Below are 17073 nucleotides of genomic sequence, written 5' to 3' on the forward strand. Positions count from 1 at the left end.
GGGTGGCCGCAACAGGCTCCACTACTGCCGTATCTTGTACATGACTGTCGAGTTCACTAGAGCCCAAGACATCCTTGCTTCTCTTTGCTGTGGGCAGCTGCGCTACTTCAACATCACCAGGCTTCTTCTCCAGCTTGCGCTTTTCATGCCTGTTGCCCTGGTCTCGGATTTGAAGATTGGCGAAATCATACTCATAGCCGACATAGGCGGCGGAACTGGCGATTTTGTCCCATACAGAGTTGTAAAATGCACCCGGTCTGATTTCAAGCTGGAGCAAGCCGGCGCGGCAACAGGTTTGGTCATTGACTTAGAGACATGATATGATCCCTGCTGACCGTTTTCTAGGATCACTGTGTGGCTCTCAGCTCGTGAACGTCAACTTCCTCACACACTTGGAAAACAAAGCCGGCAAAGACGATGATCCGAGCTTGTCATTCGATCAGCGCTGTGAGAATCTCGGGCGCAGCAAGCTTGATGTCTTTGAGCTTGCGAACAACGGGTTCGAAGCCATCAAAAAAGAGTTTGTGCCCAGATCCATCATTCCAAGGTATGTCAATATTCCCGGGGTGCCAGGAAATGCTACATCCAAGTGGGAGGTTGAGATCACAAGGTGCGGAAGCTTCAACGATTGCAATAAGAGTAGGCTGACAAAATCACAGCAATTTGATGACGTACTTCTATCAGCCGGTCGTCGACGACATCTTTTCCAACATCTTGTCGATGTTGAAAGAGAATAAGAGCACAAAACAAATCGTTGTCGTCGGTGGGATGCGAAAGTCCGAATTGTTCATGAGTCAGATGACTGCCAAGTATGGCAACAAGTACAAGATCAAGGGTGATGTCGGCTTCCAAGAGCGATCTACTCACGTTGTAGCTCAGGGTGCCCACCTACATTATGACAATATCGAGACACAGACTCAGGAGCCTGACGGGTATTTTGGAGTGGCACAAGATCAGGAATTCGACGAGGACCTGCACGCAGATGTCATCATTGGTCGCAATGCGCGCAGGACAAGATCGCAAAAGCAGATTTATTTCTATCCAAACCATACCTTCGAGTCCTTCGGGAAGCGAAAGGTCAGACGTCGATGGTTCCCCATCAACGATAAAAAGGAAGCAGTATGGAAGCGGCTCACCGTACACCCAACAGACGAATACATTAGCAGACAAGTATGGTGGACTAGTCAGAAGATGAAAGACGGGGACCGAATGCTGACTGAGGACGGGAAGCAAGTCATGGAGCACATCTTGGAATGGGGGGATGTTACCCAGCGATGCCTTGACTGGAAGGCACTCGGCTTCGAATACTCATATTTCGAGAGGAGTAAGCTGGAATCTAAGCAGGTGAGGGAAGCGGAGAAGGCGAGCATCGAAGATGGAGAATTCGAGCGGGAGGAGAGCGATGATGAGGGCAACGAGGACAATGGCGACTTCGAGATGGGCCTGTCGAACGGACATTCGACTATTCAGACCGCAAAAGACGAAGAAAACGGAGAAGACGAAGCAGAGCCTGTCGTACCGACGCGGAGCCCGGATGAGATCTATGCACTCACGTCAGCCGAGGAAGAAGACATCGGTGGACCCCCGGAGGTGGATTTTATGGAGATAGAGGCGAACGAAGGCCGCGACGTCGTGGGCTACACAGATGATGGGCGATACGGCGCTTCCATTGCAGTCTACGTGATCTGGACGAAGCTCACGATCGAGCCTCAGGGGGCTAATGTGAATGTCAAATGGTTCGTTGCGAAGCCAGGAGAGGAGCCATACGACGACGAAGGAAACCCCAATCCGAGAATCATGGACATTCAAGGTGTGGGGCATGAGGGTGTTATTGAGCTTTTAGACACCAAATTTAGTCCTTATGCGAGAGACTGAGGGATGTAGAATAGATGTGCATGTAACAAATACAAAAGTTCGAATGATTGCATGAATCGGTAAACGTTCACTTCTCTGTTGCTCCGAAGCGACTCAGCAGTTAATTACAGACCCAGCTGCTTGGACAGTTTACAAATGATGGGGATACGTGGAAGTCAAGGAGGGTACCGTGTGAGAGAAAGGCTGACCTGGCAGGGGAAGTTGAACTAAGGTTTGTATAGAGTTACGGCTAGTCAAATTAGCGCACGAACATCAGCTAGCGCTTCCCCAATCAGCCTCAGTGGTAATCCGACTCGCTCCCAACCCACCGTTTGCATGTGAACTCTGGAGAAATTGTTGGAGATGGTGTAGATGCACCATATCTTGCCTCGTCAGCTTCACTGCTCGACCTTGTTCCGACCACTCACCACTCACAGCCCCACTCTCAGGCGCCGCCCGATCTCCAACATGGCTCCCGGTACGCAGACCGACAAGATTCAGCGAAGAGCTCAACTAAACTCTACATTCTTCCAGTCATCGAGAAGCCTCGCCCAATTGTGGTATCCGGTCCATCAGGCGCTGGAAAGTCCACCCTCCTCAAGCGCTTGTTCGAGGCTTACCCGAATCGCTTCGGATTCTCCGTGTCGCATACCACCAGAGCGCCGCGAGAAGGCGAGAAAGATGGCGTGGACTACAACTACACTACCAAGGAGAACTTCCTGAAGATGGTGGATGAGGGCGGCTTCATTGAGCATGCGCAGTTTGGAAGCAATCTCTACGGAACGAGTGTGCAGGCGGTCAAGAACGTGGCTGATCAGGGTAGAACATGCATTTTGGATATCGAGATGGAGGTACGTTAAGATGTACGTGGGCATCTGTCAGGGCCTTGACAACTGACTGGATATGGGGACAGGGCGTCAAGCAGGTCAAGAAGACCGACCTCAATGCACGCTTCGTGTTCCTGCAGCCGCCGTCGGTCGAGGTCCTGGAAAAGCGGTTGCGAGGCAGAGCAACTGACAAGGAGGAGGCCATCAAGGAACGCCTAGCTCAAGCTGAAAAGGAGATCGGGTACTCCAAGACACCTGGTGTCCACGATCAGATCATCGTCAATGATGATCTCGAGAAAGCCTGGCAAGAGTTCAAGGCCTTCTGCGTCCCGGATGACCAATAGCCTGCCTTGCCATGCCAACGCCAGCACGCCGCCGTCGCCATGCGAGCAATACCTTGTCGTCTTGGCATAACGACGGCTCAGATTGGACATATTCGAGCGACTGTGGCACAGATGCTGATGTTACATTTCCAGACCGCTTTTTGCTGAGACGCAAGGATCCAGCTCGGCTTGGCTTGTCATCGAAGAGATACAGTTGGACTTACTAGTGGTTGGATAACAACAGTCACAACACGATTCACAAGACGGCAGCATTGTACATACGCCAGCGCAAGCTGATTGGAATGAGCCAGCGACTCCAAAGAACTTTCAGTCCCAGCTGCCCTGCCAGAGCTAATGACTCACACTGAGCCAGATTTGAATCACCCGATTCTTCAATCCGAACCTCAGCAAAAGCCAACATCACGGAAAGAAGCCGAACTTTCACCACGCTGGTTGTAGGGGTTTCGTGAAGCGTAAAAAAGTCGAAGCTATGGGAGATGCTGACTGATGGTCGTAAAGTACCAACCTTTGAACTGACATACACTTGGTAAGTATAATAGGCGCTTCATTGCGAGCCTACTACTGCTTTCAGACACTGTACGGCGTGCCCTACAATGTTTCAAAAAATCCGATGACGATCGACAGCGCTAAACTTTACTCACCCATTGGGGCTGAGCTATGAAATGCTCTTGTACCTGCCACATTGGGCAAAGTGTACGACAGTCTGTCCAGAGCAGAACAGCATGTCGTGAACTGACGGTGAGGCAGTGACTTTATGTTCAATGATAGAAGAGGGTGTCTACGCCTGAAAGACGCAGGAACCAGCATCGCGATCTCGACATAGTCTGAAAGATGTCGCCTCCCAAAACCATTCTGTTCATCAACAAGTCCGCCAAATCAAAGACACTCACACGATCGGAAGGCGTCGAGCGAAAGGAGATATATTCACATGTCCAGCAACTACCCGTTTCGAAAACCTCGGAGGAAGCTCTCGTGATTAGCTGGAAAGTCCGTACTGGGTCTGAAGATAACCTCGATGGCAGAAGCAGATACCAATCACGGCGTAATGCGGACGAAGATGGCAGTCGGTGTCGCCGGAAGAAGCCGAAGGCGAAGGGTGGACGCAAGGCCAAGGCAGGCGATGAAGCGGAAGGAAACACCTCTCGACTGCTGGATCGAGTTTCAGTGTCCATCATGGCCCTGAACGCATCGAAGCTTGACCCATTCAACTGTAGCGCCGTGTCCATCGACGAGCGCATGACAGCTACCCTCAAGATCTGTAGGTCGCTTGCACTGCTGCAGTACGCCGGGAAACTAACACGGCTTGAACAGTCTGTAACTCCATGACCCACAAGATCTTCACAGTCCAATCATGGGCCCACACCAGTCTCCGGCGAATACTCACATATGCGTCAGAGAGTCCCGAACTACTCTATGCCGTGCTGTGCTCAACATCAGGCGAGATGTACACGAAAAGCGCGGATCAAACGCATGAGTATAACTCGATTTACTTCAAGGGAATGGCTATCACCCATCTGCAAAAAAGCATCGATGCGACGAAGTCAGAGGCAAAGAGCCCCAACGTAGCGACTGTGCGTGCTGTCTGTACGTTGCTATACCTCGCGGTGAGTATTCACATCTCTCGTTACAATCAAGAGCGATGCTGATATCGATATGCGCAGTGCGTCCAAGACGAACTCTCCATCGCCCGCCAACACTACGACGCCCTCCAGAACCTCATCCTCCAGATCGAAAACATCGAAAAAACGCCCCTCGCAATGCGCACAAGCTTCGTCATGTATCTCACCCCAACCCAGCCCACCCTCCAAACACACAAACTAACACCTCCCCAGCCCAACCCTCTTCTGCACCTCCATCCTCGCCGTCCCACCCATCCGCATCTCCATAGCCAAAGGCCTCCCCTCAGACGAAACCTCCGCCTACGCCACCGAACTCCTCAACCGCTTCGACGCCACCCTCATCCCGCAAAACCAGTTCTCGAGGTTCGAAAACCCCGCGACGGAAGCACTCTTAGGACCGGAACTCTGCTCCACCATCGCGAAAATCCACGAGGTCGAAAGGGAGAAGGCGGAGGATATCCAACTCCTCTTCGCGGCGAGGCTTTCCCTCGCGCAGGACCTTCAACTCACTGCGACATCTGACACGTATACCACGCCAGAGCAGAGTCTGATTCACCTTTCGCTTTATCTGACAGTCCTTCCACTCAACGCCGCGAACAGCATAACCTCGCCCTTCAAACACCACCTCGTGGCGCAAATCCTCCCCCTCCTGAGACAGACTTCGGAGATGGAGATGTGGTTCCCGTGTTTAGATCTCTACCTCTGGGTTCTCTGTGTGATTGCTTGGGTGTTCGATTCAGAAGGGGGAGATGAGGATGTCTTTGAGTGGATTGGGGAGTTAGTAGAAGGTGTTGTGCGAGTGCTGGGGCTGAAGAGTAGGGAGGACGTGGAGGATGTGTTGAAGGGGTTTGTGTGGCCGGGGAAACAGTTGGGGAGTACGATGGGAAGGTTATGGGAGTTCACTGGGAAAATCGGCGAGGAAGCGTCGGGGTGCGATGAAGAATTTGCCAGTCTGCAATGGCAGACTTACAGTCCGGAGACTGTTGACTCTCGATACTCTTAATACCTCAAGTATATCTACTTACACGAGCCAGTCCGCCCATCCTTGAACCGAGAGACCTGCTTTTACCCGCTATGCTTACAATTCCCCGACGCCCAGAGCAGCAGAATATTCGACGATTACAAGTACAGAGACTGAGCAGCCACGATATCCCTCCTCATCTTCGTGAGCGCCGTCTCGAACTTCTGCTCCAGCTCCGGCGAGCCCATGACCTTGGCAGCCTGGGCCATCTGGCGCGTGAGTTCTTCGAGACGGCGGTAGAGGCGGATGAGGGAACCCTCATAGACGTCGGTCATTTTGCTGTGGTCACAGATGTCAGTATTCGTACGAGCATCGTAAGAGGGGGGTCTTAGAACTTACCAGATCGTCGCAAACGAGGCACCATTGCACCATGCGTACACCACCTCCATGAGTTCCTTCTTAAACGTGGCTACGTACTCCTCCTCGTTCAAGACGACCTTGCTCTCCATGCTGATCTTGGCGATTTGTCGGGCCTGAGCCTGGATCTCGCGGTGGGGCTTCGCCAGTTCTTCTTTCAGGACGGGCGACTCGTCGGTCTTCTCTTCGAAGATGAAGCAGCTCAGCACGGCAGCGCACTGCTCGGGCGTGAGCTCGTTGAAGAAGCGGTTGAAGAGGAGTTCGGAGAGGACGAGTTCGTCACCAGTGGAGATCTCGCAGGCCACGCGGGCTTTGAGTTGGACGACATCGGCGTCGTTGACGAAGCCCAGACGGCGGAGGACACGCTTGCGGTTCTTCAGCTCGTCGAGTTGGAGAACAGAGAGTGCGTCGGTCATCTTCTTGCGCAAAGCTTTGATCTCTGACGACAGCTCTACCTTTGCGGTGTATTGCTCGTAGAGCGCAGGTAATTGCTCCGACTTGTGCATCGGAGATGACAGCAACTTGTGCTCCAGGACCTCTATCTTGCGCAGTAGCTTCTTGAAATCATCGTCTTGGATGCCCATGTTTTCGATGGGGTCGAGAATAGCGATACCGTCAGGGAATCGCTTCGAGACTTCTTCGAGACTCTTGCGGACGGTATTGCGCTGGTCTTGGGTGCGAAGGTCGGTGGGCAAGAAGATACGAAGATGCCCGACGCTGTCAATCGTCCCATTCATTACAGGCACAACTTCCATCTTGCCCTTCTCGCCTGGAATTGGTGGGCGGATACCAGGCGGTAGATCTTGTGTGAGCTTGGCGCCTGGTTGTGGAGGGGTCGCATCAGCCGCGACGTTCATAATCACGTCCACAACGACAGATTGCGCATTCGGGATCTCTTTGGGATCTTGGTTCTTGCCAGGCTTAACCTTCAAGAAGTTGACCACAGCTCCCCAGCCAAAGTCGTAGTCCTTGTACTTGATTCTCACCAGACGACCTCCCTGCAGGAACTTGAGCAGGTACTGTGGATTTGTGATCCAAGTCTTCATTTCAGTGGCGTAGTTGGCGAGGGTTTGCCGTAGGTCGTAGTACTCCTTGATCTCAGCCTCGTTGTCGATGATCATATCAGCCCGCTTCTGCTCTAGCTCAATAAGCTGCTTCTCTAGACCAGTGACAGATGCGGCATTCTGGAACTGAAAGAAACATCGCTCAAGCATGAACTCTGGGCTAATTCCTTCGACTCGCATGAGGTTGAGAATCATGTTGTAGCCAAGGTAGAAAGCGCTGTTGAGCTTGTCTTGTTCGCCTCGAACAATCTCCTTGGCCACAGTCGGCTCCATCTGTTCGTCGATCATCATAATCACAATACCGCGCTCGTCGAGACCTCTTCGTCCGGCACGTCCAGACATCTGGATGAACTCACTTGGCGTGACCCATCGCACTCCAGTGCCGTCGAACTTCCGCACCGAGGTGAAAACGACGGTCTTCGCGGGCATGTTGAGACCGATCGAGAACGTCTCGGTCGCGAAGAGAACCTTGATTAGACCTTCTTGGAACAGAATCTCGATAGTCTCCTTCAAGATGGGGAGAAGACCTGAATGATGAATTCCAATACCACGACGTAGAAGTGGCAGGATGTGCTGGATCTGCGGCAGTTCCTTGTCTTCGTCAGACAGCATTTCTATTGCTGAATCGAACACCTTGGACACCATCGCTTTCTCCGATTCATCATTGAAGGCCAGTTGACTCATCTGTAGTGCATAGTTCTCGCAATCTCGCTTGGAGAACGAGAACACAATGACGGGGTTGTAGTTCTTCATCATGATCATCTTGACGATCTTGTAGATGTCGGTGGGTCCCTCCTTCTTGCCGCCTTTGTTCGTCTTCTTATCCTTGCCTTTGCCCTTCCGCTTCGCCATTGGATCGGAGCCGTCGTCGCCAGCCTTCTCCGCGATCGACGCCATGGCCTTGTTGAAGTTGTCTTCCCTGAAGTTGCCCTTCTCGTCCACAATCAAATGGATGCCTTCTGCACCGGCGGGGAAGAAGTAGTGCTGCAGTGGTGTTGGGCGGAAATCGGTGTAGACGACGTGGCAGGGTTGGTTGTGTGTCTTGGTGATCCATTCGGCGAACTGCATGGCGTTGGGTATGGTGGCAGACAGGAACACATAGCGCACCTTGTCCGGTAACAGGATGATCGTCTCTTCCCAGACCACACCTCTTGACTTGTCGCGCATGTAGTGAACCTCATCAAAGACCACCCACGCAACTTCCCGCATGATCTCACTTCCTCGATACAACATGGATCGCAGAATCTCGGTCGTCATGACCAAGCAGGTCGCCGTGGGATTGATTGTGACATCTCCAGTCATCAAACCGACATCGCCAAACTCCGCCTGAAACTCTCGGTATTTCTGATTGCTCAGAGCCTTGATAGGACTGGTGTAGATGACTCTCTGGTTGTTCTGGAGACATTGCGCGATCGCGTACTCTGCCACCACCGTCTTTCCTGCACTGGTATGCGCCGATACCAGTACACTTTCATTCCGCTCAATCGATGCAATGGACACTTCCTGAAAAGGATCGAGGGTGAAGGGCCATTCGCGGGCTGGCTTTTCGGGTCGCTTGTGTTGGGAGATGGGGACGTAGTCGCAGTCGGGAGGGAGGGAGACCTGATGGCGGACCTGATGTGAGAGCACCACTGCTGCATCTGCCGTCTGCGCCTGCAGACCTGCTGCAGCAGCCACCTCTCTCGACTGCTCAGTCTCGAACTCGTCAGTTACCACCGGCTCGGGCTCATCTTCTCGCCGCTGTCGCTTCTGCCCGCGATCTGATGCCACGCTACCATTCTCTGCCTTCCTCGAGTCGCCATCTGTACCCGCAAAGTCTTGCACATCTGACATCTGCGTGTCGCCATTCTGCTTGGGACTCTTGATATCGCCGTTCAAAGATCTCTTCTTGCTCGCCTTTTCCTGCTCGTCGCCATTGCTTGCTTTGGGCGCCTTCTCGTCGAAGACATCGAACAGATCGTCCATGGTCGGGGCTGTTGGCGCGGTTATGTTGTATGGCTGCAAGCAACAAAATGTTTGTTGCGACTTGAATCCTTTCGCAAAGTGACGGCGCCAAGAGATCTCGACTTTGACACGTGACCGCGCTTCGAATCGGTCAATGCTCACACGGCTGCTGCTGAGCCGCATCCTGCTTGGTCTCAGCCTCTTCACCTCCCCAAAGTTCACCAACGCCGCCACGCGCCGCGGCCAGATCCCTCACTGGGCCTGACCACTGACCAGGCGCCGCCAGTGTCTATTACGAGCCTAAGCAATGTTACGCCTCGCACGCCGCTCTTCCATGGTCGATGGCGGTGCAGCCAGCAAGCAACACCCAACCTCGTCAGCACGAGCTGAGGAGAGCCGAGAGACAGCATACGGACAAGTGTGAATACCATGGTAAGGCGGGCCTCTCGCGCGCGTAGGCACCTCCTGCTTCCGCTGTCCTCTCCGTTCCCATTTTCGTTTTCCGATTGCCCTTCATCATTCGCTATGTTGTGTCCCTGAAAAGGATCGCTATTCCCGCTCTACTACTGCCTGTCGTTTCACCGCATCTCTTTGCCAAAATATGCTTGCCGGCCTGGTGGTCGGTATCATACTGGGTGTTGTTGCTGCTTGCATTCTGATTGCTATAATGTTGCGATACTTTGATCTTCGAAAACGACGCAAGACGACACAAATATTCCATGTTCCACCATCCACATCACCTCGCTCCTTAGGATCGCCCCATTACTCTGGATTTCGAACACCTGCCATGGCAGAAGTGCCACCCGCAATCCCTGTTGTTCCTCACGCATATCAGAACTTCGCGTCAGAAATCCCGGCTCCGTTCATCCCAGAAGCAGAACCAACAACTCCACTATCCGATATGTTCTCGCCATACACCAACACCACAACCCCGTTCTCCGACCTTGTCAACCCGATCATTCGAGACGCAGCAGCCAAAAAGCCGCAGGTATCTGACGAACCTAACACCGCAATCTCCCGGCGTGCGACTGAGCTGCAACTCACGTCGGCACCGCCGTCACCAGTATCGCCAATGTCACAGTCAAGCTCCAGGCCGTTTTCTCCGCTGACGGTCTCGTCTGCGCGAGAATCGATTTGCGAGACACCCGTCGTGAAGACGGCTGTGGCCTTGAATGTCTCCAGAGAGTCCTTGCACAGAACCTCCATGTATCGAATCGACAATGAGCAATCGACCCATCTCCAAGCACCTGAGACAGCGTTCATACCGTACAGGTCGCCGCAGCAAACACGTCAGACGGAGTACTTCCCGTACAGACCGCCACAAGAATGAACTGTTCATGAACACTTGCGTTCGAACAATACGCCGTGGTGCCAGGTGGTGGTTTCACCAGACAGGCCATGAACAACATCTGCGGTGCGGCTTTGGGCGTTTTACGGCGACTGTGTTCCCAAGATATCCGTCAACCTGAGAATCGCGGCATCGGCTGTCGGCATTGAGACTGTACCTGCCGTAGGTCTGGCGTATATCGCACTTTGACAGTGACTGGATCTTGTCCTCATACACGGCTTGGTCATCTGGGACGACGGTGGCGGCGGGCACAGCCACATCTTGCGTTGGATGAGAACACAGTGCCCGCGGTATGATAGCAACAGCGTCCACAGTTGGGATGTGATCCGCATTGTCGTGTGAACTGGTGTCGTCGCCATCCACATCCGCCATCAGACCTTTAATCGAGTGGAGCTCAACAGATGACCCGGTTCTTGCAGGACAATCCGTCATCTCTGGCCGATGGAGATCTCCACATGGCGATTTTGGAGAATCCTCCTCGCAGGCGTCCGACTCCAGATAGGTCGTTCTGGAGTCTGAGGTGTCGATGTTGATAGCGTTCGACGGCAGAAAGCAGTCTTGTGTCGAAAGAGTCTGTTTCCTCGTGGATTGAATCGAGCTCGCCGGCCGCCGGTCCTTCGAAGCAACACCCATCACCACCAGCTCGACTTCGTCAATTCCAACAACCTCCAACAAATCCTTGCACACGCGCCTCGCCCTCCACAGCATCAATGCCAACCCTCGCCAACCCTCATATCTCGACTTGCTGCACCGCGTCGGAACCAACACAAGCTCGCACACCCGTCCAACTTCCATCACAACCGCCAGGACATCGAAGAGCGTGGCTGGACGATCCTTAGAACATCTTGAGAAGAGTCGTAGGATCAGGAAGATCGCCTTGGCTGCGAGGGCAGTCAGGGTCATGAGCTTTTGGGACCATCGATCGAGCGTAGAGAGCTCTCCAGTCGTCGTCGAGGCATGGAGGATGACCATCTAGATGTAATTGAGATACCCTTGATTGTTTTCAGTTCAGTATGTACGTAATGATAATGATTAAAAAGCGTTGCGATAAAAGATGCCTTAGAAGTACTGTTGACATTGTGTTTTGTTTTCAGCGTTGTCAGGTCGTGGGATGTGTTGCTTGACCGTTGGGGAACTGCGCCGTGGTACGAGGACGTTTTGAAGAATGCCCTGTCCAGTGTCGGGTGTCGTAGGAGTTGCGTGCGAACACGACTGGATATGAAGACAGACTGACAGGAAATTCCTTGATCCTGATAGCAACGAGTTTCAAAGACCGAGGAAGTCGAGCCTCAGCTGCTGTTTAGCTCTGCCGCGCAGATGCCATGCAGTAGCAGGTGCCGTGAGCAGTGGTCGTTGATCTCGAAACTCCAAGGACATGTTCAATTTGACATGGGACTGTCGTCCATGTACGATGCCTTGCGAGGTCGATCGTGAGGTCCAGCAAAAGCCATGATCAAATTCACGAGCCATATTGGCTTCCTCTCAATCGCAACAGAAACTGGCAGAACCAGCTCACGCCGCAGCCTGGTTCCCATACGACAGACGGCTACGTTCCCTGGTCTCACCTTCGTGCCGGAGAGATCGTGTAAGTGTGAAGTAAAAGAACAGCAGCAGGCCGACCAGTGTCGCGAAGCTGATGATGTTCTCGGCGTTCATGCTGATTTGGAGGTCCTTAGGTTGGGTCGGGTTTTGCTGTGCACCGTAGACTAGAGTGGAGAATGAGAAGCAGCTCTGCGCGACTGGGTGTCATCGTTCTGCGGGTTCTTGCTGCTGATGAAGTATAAGGAGGAGATATGTGTGAACGTGGGAGCCCTTCTATTCTTTCATTCACACTTCCGGGAGATCTCCGGGCCGAACCGCTGCGACTTCCTTCACTGTAACGGCCACGCATCAACATCGACTTCACTTCTTCTACACGAAACACATGCCAAATTCCAAACTTCAACCGCAAATATGGTCTCCTGGGGAACGTAAGGATCACCCTCTAACTCCAATCATTCGCAATAGCTAACACCTTCTCTAGAATCCAATCCGCCGCCATCTTCTTCGGACCCTGGCTCATCCCCAAACTCCTAGCCTGGTACAGATCAATCCGCAACCGCCCAGCCTCACAAATCAAGCCCCTCCCACGAAAAACCTCCTACGCCCTAACGGTCCTCTTCATCTCCGGCCTCGTGGCCCTGATCTCAACCCTCCCGCTCTTCCAACCCGAAAACATCTTCCGCCTCACCAAATCCCAACTCCGCACCACCGCCGGCGTCCTCCTAACCCGCCTCGCGGCCATCCGAAACCTCACCCCTCAAGACGAAAAACTCCGCGACATCTTCAACGAAGGCGGCCTCCCCGCGCGCCTGCTCTACGCGCGCTACGGCCCCAGCATCCTCCTCAACTCCCCCCTCTCGCCCCCCGGCTCCCTCGACGCCCAAAAGGACTACCTCCTCTACGCCCTCCCCTCCCTCCTGCTCCCACACACCCTGCACCTCCTCACGCTCGGCCTCATCACCTCCCCGCTCCTAGCAGGCTCCATCCCCAGCCGCTGGCGCCCCCTCGCCACCATCTCCGCCCTGGCCCTCGCCGCCGCCGAAGTCTACTACATAACCACCTACAGCGACACGCCGAACCTGCGCTCCTCCCGCCTCAACGACATCTCCTTCCCGCACTTCCAAGCCCCCCTCCTCCGCGGCCTCGCCATCGCCACCACGGACGCCGCCCTCGGCCTCCTAATCTACCTGCACGCCACGAACCGCGCCTTCGCCGCCCCGCCCACCCCCGCTGAACGAACCCTCGACACAGCCCTCTCCCTCGAGAAACTCCTCGTAAAAGCCCGCGGCGTCGGCGTCATCCGGAATGCCGTCGTGAGGGACCCGGGTGCGCGGGGGAGAGTGGAGGATTACTGGCGCAAGGAGGGCGAGGTGATGAAGGATGTGTTTGAGGAGCCTGAGGTGTTGGAGGCGCAGCGGAATGCGCTGAGGAGGTTGGATACGGCGCGGGTGGGGAGGGATGCGGAGGGTTTTGTGGAGACGATTTTGGGGCCGGCGAGTGTGGCGAATGTGGTGGGGACGGGAGGAGGACAGAGTCAGAGTCCTGTGGTTGTGGCTTCTTGACGATCTAGAGGGATTGAATAGAAGCCTTTCGTTAGTGTTAGCCACGCCTCCACGCATCACGATCACTTCAATCTCATTCTCTTCATCACTTGAGGATGAATTTACCTACACAGCTACTCATCCAAACGTAACCTGCCAGAAAAGAAACCTTGAAACAAGTCATCCATCTAGAGAGAGAGTAGATTTGTCTTTTCTTTTGTCGTCTCAACAGACACACACACGTTATTCTAGCTGTAGCTATCACAGTCAGTCTTCCGAGCGAGAAGCGTGATATTCCGCGCCGCGTCTATTGATTTCCCCAGCAATCCCTTATCACAGCCATACACCTTCAAATGATCGAACATCAGAGTTTCCTCCATTGATGTTCCATCATCCAAATAATCATACACACAACACAAACCCCTTTCTCACTTCCCACCGACTTTCCTGCTGGGACTCCCCATCCCACTCGTCTCCTGCGCCAGCATGCTGTTCCTCCTAATAATCACGCCGCGCTGGGGACGCTCGATTTCGTCATCTTCCTGAACGTCGATGTCCATGTTGTCCTCGCAAGAACGTCCGACGGGAGGCAGTGGATGGCGAGGCGCTGCAACTTCTATCTGCGAGGACTCATCGTCCGATGCATCGTCGTGGTCGCCCTCGTTGTCGCTAACCAGTCCAGGGTTGCTGTCGGCGGTGTGGGGTGACAGGTTGTCCTGGGGAGAAGAAAGACCAGACTGCGTCATGTGGACATCTTGCCCAGCAGGTGTAGGTGCCAGTGGAGACGGGCGAGGACGCTGCATTGGCTGGCGCTGGCCCTTGCGGCTCGTCGGGCGCTCAAAGCCTTCGAAGCCAGAACCAGATCGACCACCTTGAGATGGGGCGAGTGTGCGAGCACCAGGACCGAAGAATGCGATAGGGGAATTTGCTTCAGAAGCGTCAGGCGATTGCAGATCCTCGTCCACGCCGAGATCAACCTTTTGCTTCGCAGCAGCTGCGGCCTGCTCGAGATCGCCACCAACGTTATGCTTGGCAAAGTAGGCAGATAGGCGAGGGACCTGAGGCGAAGGCTTGAAGGTTGATGCGTTGTTGCCTGGCGTGGTGGCCGGAGTACTAAGGCCGCGGACTGGAGCTTTGGGCGCCACCGGTCGAGGTGTCGTGACCGGTGTAGCGCTTGGTGTATTCAGCGGATGCACAAAACTCGAGTTCTTGACAGTCGCGCTTGATGTTGAGACTCGCGGGGCTGGAGTAGGCTTGGGCGCCGGGGCCGAATGCGCCTCAGGTGGCAAGTTGGCCAATTCCTGCTCATCCAAAAGCTGTCCACAATCGACCGCAGCCGCATCATGCGACTTGTAATCGACCTTGTGAGCAATACGACAATGGTTGAGGAAGCCTTGAATGCTGGAAAAGTTTCCTCGCTTGCAGTCGTTGCAAATGAGCTTGACGAGCTGATGATCCGTAGACCTCTTGAGTACCAGAGGCGCGGACTTGTCCTTGGCTGGGACGGCGGGGTAGTTGGGAATGCTGTGAAGAGACTCAGAAGCTCTTGTCGAAGTTCCCAAAGACTTGCTCCCAGTCTTTCGCGAATGTTGGCCGTTGTTGCGGGTAGAACGGTTGGCGAGGTTGCTTAGCTGCTCGGCCTGCGCAAGGATTTGAGGCGACAGCGAATCGAATTGAGGATCGTGAAGCAACCACTGGCGGTAGTGGCGAGAGTACGGGCCATCTGTAACACCATGAGGCGCGGCATGAATGGGCCGGGTGAAACCGGGCGGAGGGGCGACAGCAGGGCCGGTGCCTTCAGTGACAGAGGCTGAAAGTCCACTGGTGCCTGGGTAGGGACGCAGCTCGCATCGTCGCAGCTGCTCGAGAGCGACCTGGCACTTTGCGAGCTCCTGTTCGATCAGGCGCAACTCGTTGTGCTTCATCAGGATCTGCATGTTGAACTCGTTCTCGATGACTTGCTGGAGCGGCGTGAGGTCGGAGAGTGGGTTCAAAACATTCTGGGAAGGCATGTCAACAGAGTGCTTGGCAGTGAAGTATCCTTCCGATTCAGTGGTTGCGCAGGGCTTGGTAGGTTGCGAGTGGGCTGGAAGCTTGGTGTCCTCGCTTCCAGAAGTCTCTGTACTTTGTGCCGTGGGGATGACTGATCCGTTCACCGGTTGTGGAGCGGGGGCGATGTTTTGCAAGGCTTCGGCCTTGTAAGGCACGCGCGAGCTCACATAGGGAGATGTTGGGGTCGGCAGCTGGTGAGAGATTTCCGCCTCGGATCGCTGCCTCTTGACAGTCTGCGGCGAGTACTGAGGCGACAGGCTGTCGGGGCTGTCGTCGCGCTTCCTCTTCAGCTTGTTGAGCACGGGTATTTCTACCACGGGCGAGGGGCGCATCTTGTCCAGGGCAGCCTTCTCAGACAGCTTGAGCTGGTCGCTGCACCAGGGCAAACGAAAGATGCTCTGCATGATGGGCGCAACAACAAGCCGGCTGCTCAGCGCACACGGGTCTGCAGGCTACGACTCACCACCTCCATGCAGTGCACTCCCAGACGGAATGCGACAGAAAGGTGCGTCTTTTTCCTAGCAACGGCGCATTTGAGGGTCGCGGACGGCGGGTCGAAACCGAAGATGCGGTCGATGTGGAGGGTCTGAGGAGACGGTCGAGACGATTTATAGTCTCGAGAGCGTGGCCCGCGGGTGGCGAGGTGTCGTCGACGTCGCGTGGGCGTGGGCTGGCAGAGAGGGAGTGAGATGGAGCTGTGCGGAGATAAGGCCGCGTTTGCTGGGAGCAGGTGGCCGTTGGGCAAAGTATTAGAAGTAGTAGCAGTACAGTGGTAGTGGTAATAGTAACACAGCGGCGCTCTCTGAAGCGAAACAGTAAGAAACGAAGTCTAAAAAGGCGTGTAAGGGGGCGAGGTGAAGCGGTGGTGGTGGTGTTGGCAGTGAGGTTGGAAGCAGCAGCAGGACTGAACGAACGGCGATGATGGGGGAAGGGCGAGGAAACACGCACGGTGGATCCGCCAGCTGGCCTGCGACTGGCCGGCCGCAGACGACTTGTGCGTCAAGACTCGGTCAAGCAGAGTTAGTCGCCAAACCATGCAGCCCGGCCCGGCCAGCCGCTCGATTATTGGCCGCTGTGTCTCGCTGGTCGCCAGCATCGGGCCTCGCACTGGTTGGAGCCGCGCCAGACACTCAGGAGAAGCTTCCACGACGCCTTCCATGGAAGCCACCACCACGCCGGCCATTTCATGCCGTCTAGACTCATCGCCCGTCATCTCATCCATATCCTCACGACCACCACAAAGTTGCAGCGTTTGCAGTGCAGCGTTTGCAGAGCACTGCTCGTTGTTGATAGGAGCTATCTCCGTCACGGTGGTACGTATCGTTTGGAATGCACGAAAAAAGTCGTCGACGTCTCGCAAAATGATTCGTCATCTCCCAAAACTGCTCAATCGCACGAGTCACGTGCGCCCTTACTTGCAGCTCGCCTCATCGTCGCTAAATCACGCCAGCGCCACTAGCATCGAACCGCAACCGTTCGACCCCCTGTTCCGCGGATGCCGGTAGCTGGGTGTACTTGTGCATCGTATCTTTCTCATATCATCGCCTCTCTCTCGATCTG

General features: G+C 54.5%; 7 protein-coding genes across 7 annotated transcripts; 5 read left to right on the forward strand and 2 right to left on the reverse strand.

Moving 5' to 3' along the window:
- Positions 1-145: 145 nt before the first annotated feature.
- M409DRAFT_28024 (uncharacterized protein) lies at positions 146-1875 on the forward strand (the record flags this gene model as incomplete). The annotated part of the gene is made up of 3 exons (XM_033808842.1): positions 146-293; positions 346-610; positions 660-1875. The coding sequence occupies 3 exons, from the start codon at positions 146-148 to the stop codon at positions 1873-1875; spliced, it is 1629 nt and encodes a 542-aa protein (XP_033662519.1).
- Positions 1876-2322: 447 nt separating this feature from the next.
- On the forward strand, positions 2323-3025 carry M409DRAFT_69703 (uncharacterized protein; the record flags this gene model as incomplete). Its single annotated transcript, XM_033818409.1, has 3 exons — positions 2323-2332; positions 2389-2705; positions 2768-3025. 3 exons carry the CDS (start codon positions 2323-2325, stop codon positions 3023-3025), a joined length of 585 nt encoding a protein of 194 aa, XP_033662520.1.
- An 831-nt stretch (positions 3026-3856) lies between these two features.
- On the forward strand, positions 3857-4671 carry M409DRAFT_59016 (uncharacterized protein; the record flags this gene model as incomplete). Its single annotated transcript, XM_033814061.1, has 2 exons — positions 3857-4283; positions 4337-4671. The coding sequence occupies 2 exons, from the start codon at positions 3857-3859 to the stop codon at positions 4669-4671; spliced, it is 762 nt and encodes a 253-aa protein (XP_033662521.1).
- A 1092-nt stretch (positions 4672-5763) lies between these two features.
- Positions 5764-9051, reverse strand: M409DRAFT_59017 (uncharacterized protein; the record flags this gene model as incomplete). Its single annotated transcript, XM_033814062.1, has 2 exons — positions 5764-5944; positions 6005-9051. 2 exons carry the CDS (start codon positions 9049-9051, stop codon positions 5764-5766), a joined length of 3228 nt encoding a protein of 1075 aa, XP_033662522.1.
- A 580-nt stretch (positions 9052-9631) lies between these two features.
- M409DRAFT_59018 (uncharacterized protein) lies at positions 9632-10360 on the forward strand (the record flags this gene model as incomplete). Its single annotated transcript, XM_033814063.1, has 1 exon — positions 9632-10360. The coding sequence occupies one exon, from the start codon at positions 9632-9634 to the stop codon at positions 10358-10360; it is 729 nt and encodes a 242-aa protein (XP_033662523.1).
- Positions 10361-12331: 1971 nt separating this feature from the next.
- M409DRAFT_59019 (uncharacterized protein) lies at positions 12332-13482 on the forward strand (the record flags this gene model as incomplete). Its single annotated transcript, XM_033814064.1, has 2 exons — positions 12332-12348; positions 12402-13482. The coding sequence occupies 2 exons, from the start codon at positions 12332-12334 to the stop codon at positions 13480-13482; spliced, it is 1098 nt and encodes a 365-aa protein (XP_033662524.1).
- Positions 13483-13889: 407 nt separating this feature from the next.
- M409DRAFT_59020 (uncharacterized protein) lies at positions 13890-15917 on the reverse strand (the record flags this gene model as incomplete). Its single annotated transcript, XM_033814065.1, has 1 exon — positions 13890-15917. The coding sequence occupies one exon, from the start codon at positions 15915-15917 to the stop codon at positions 13890-13892; it is 2028 nt and encodes a 675-aa protein (XP_033662525.1).
- Positions 15918-17073: the final 1156 nt, after the last annotated feature.

The sequence above is a fragment of the Zasmidium cellare genome (assembly GCF_010093935.1).
Source record: "Zasmidium cellare ATCC 36951 unplaced genomic scaffold M409scaffold_40, whole genome shotgun sequence".
Taxonomy (NCBI): Eukaryota; Fungi; Ascomycota; class Dothideomycetes; order Mycosphaerellales; family Mycosphaerellaceae; genus Zasmidium; species Zasmidium cellare.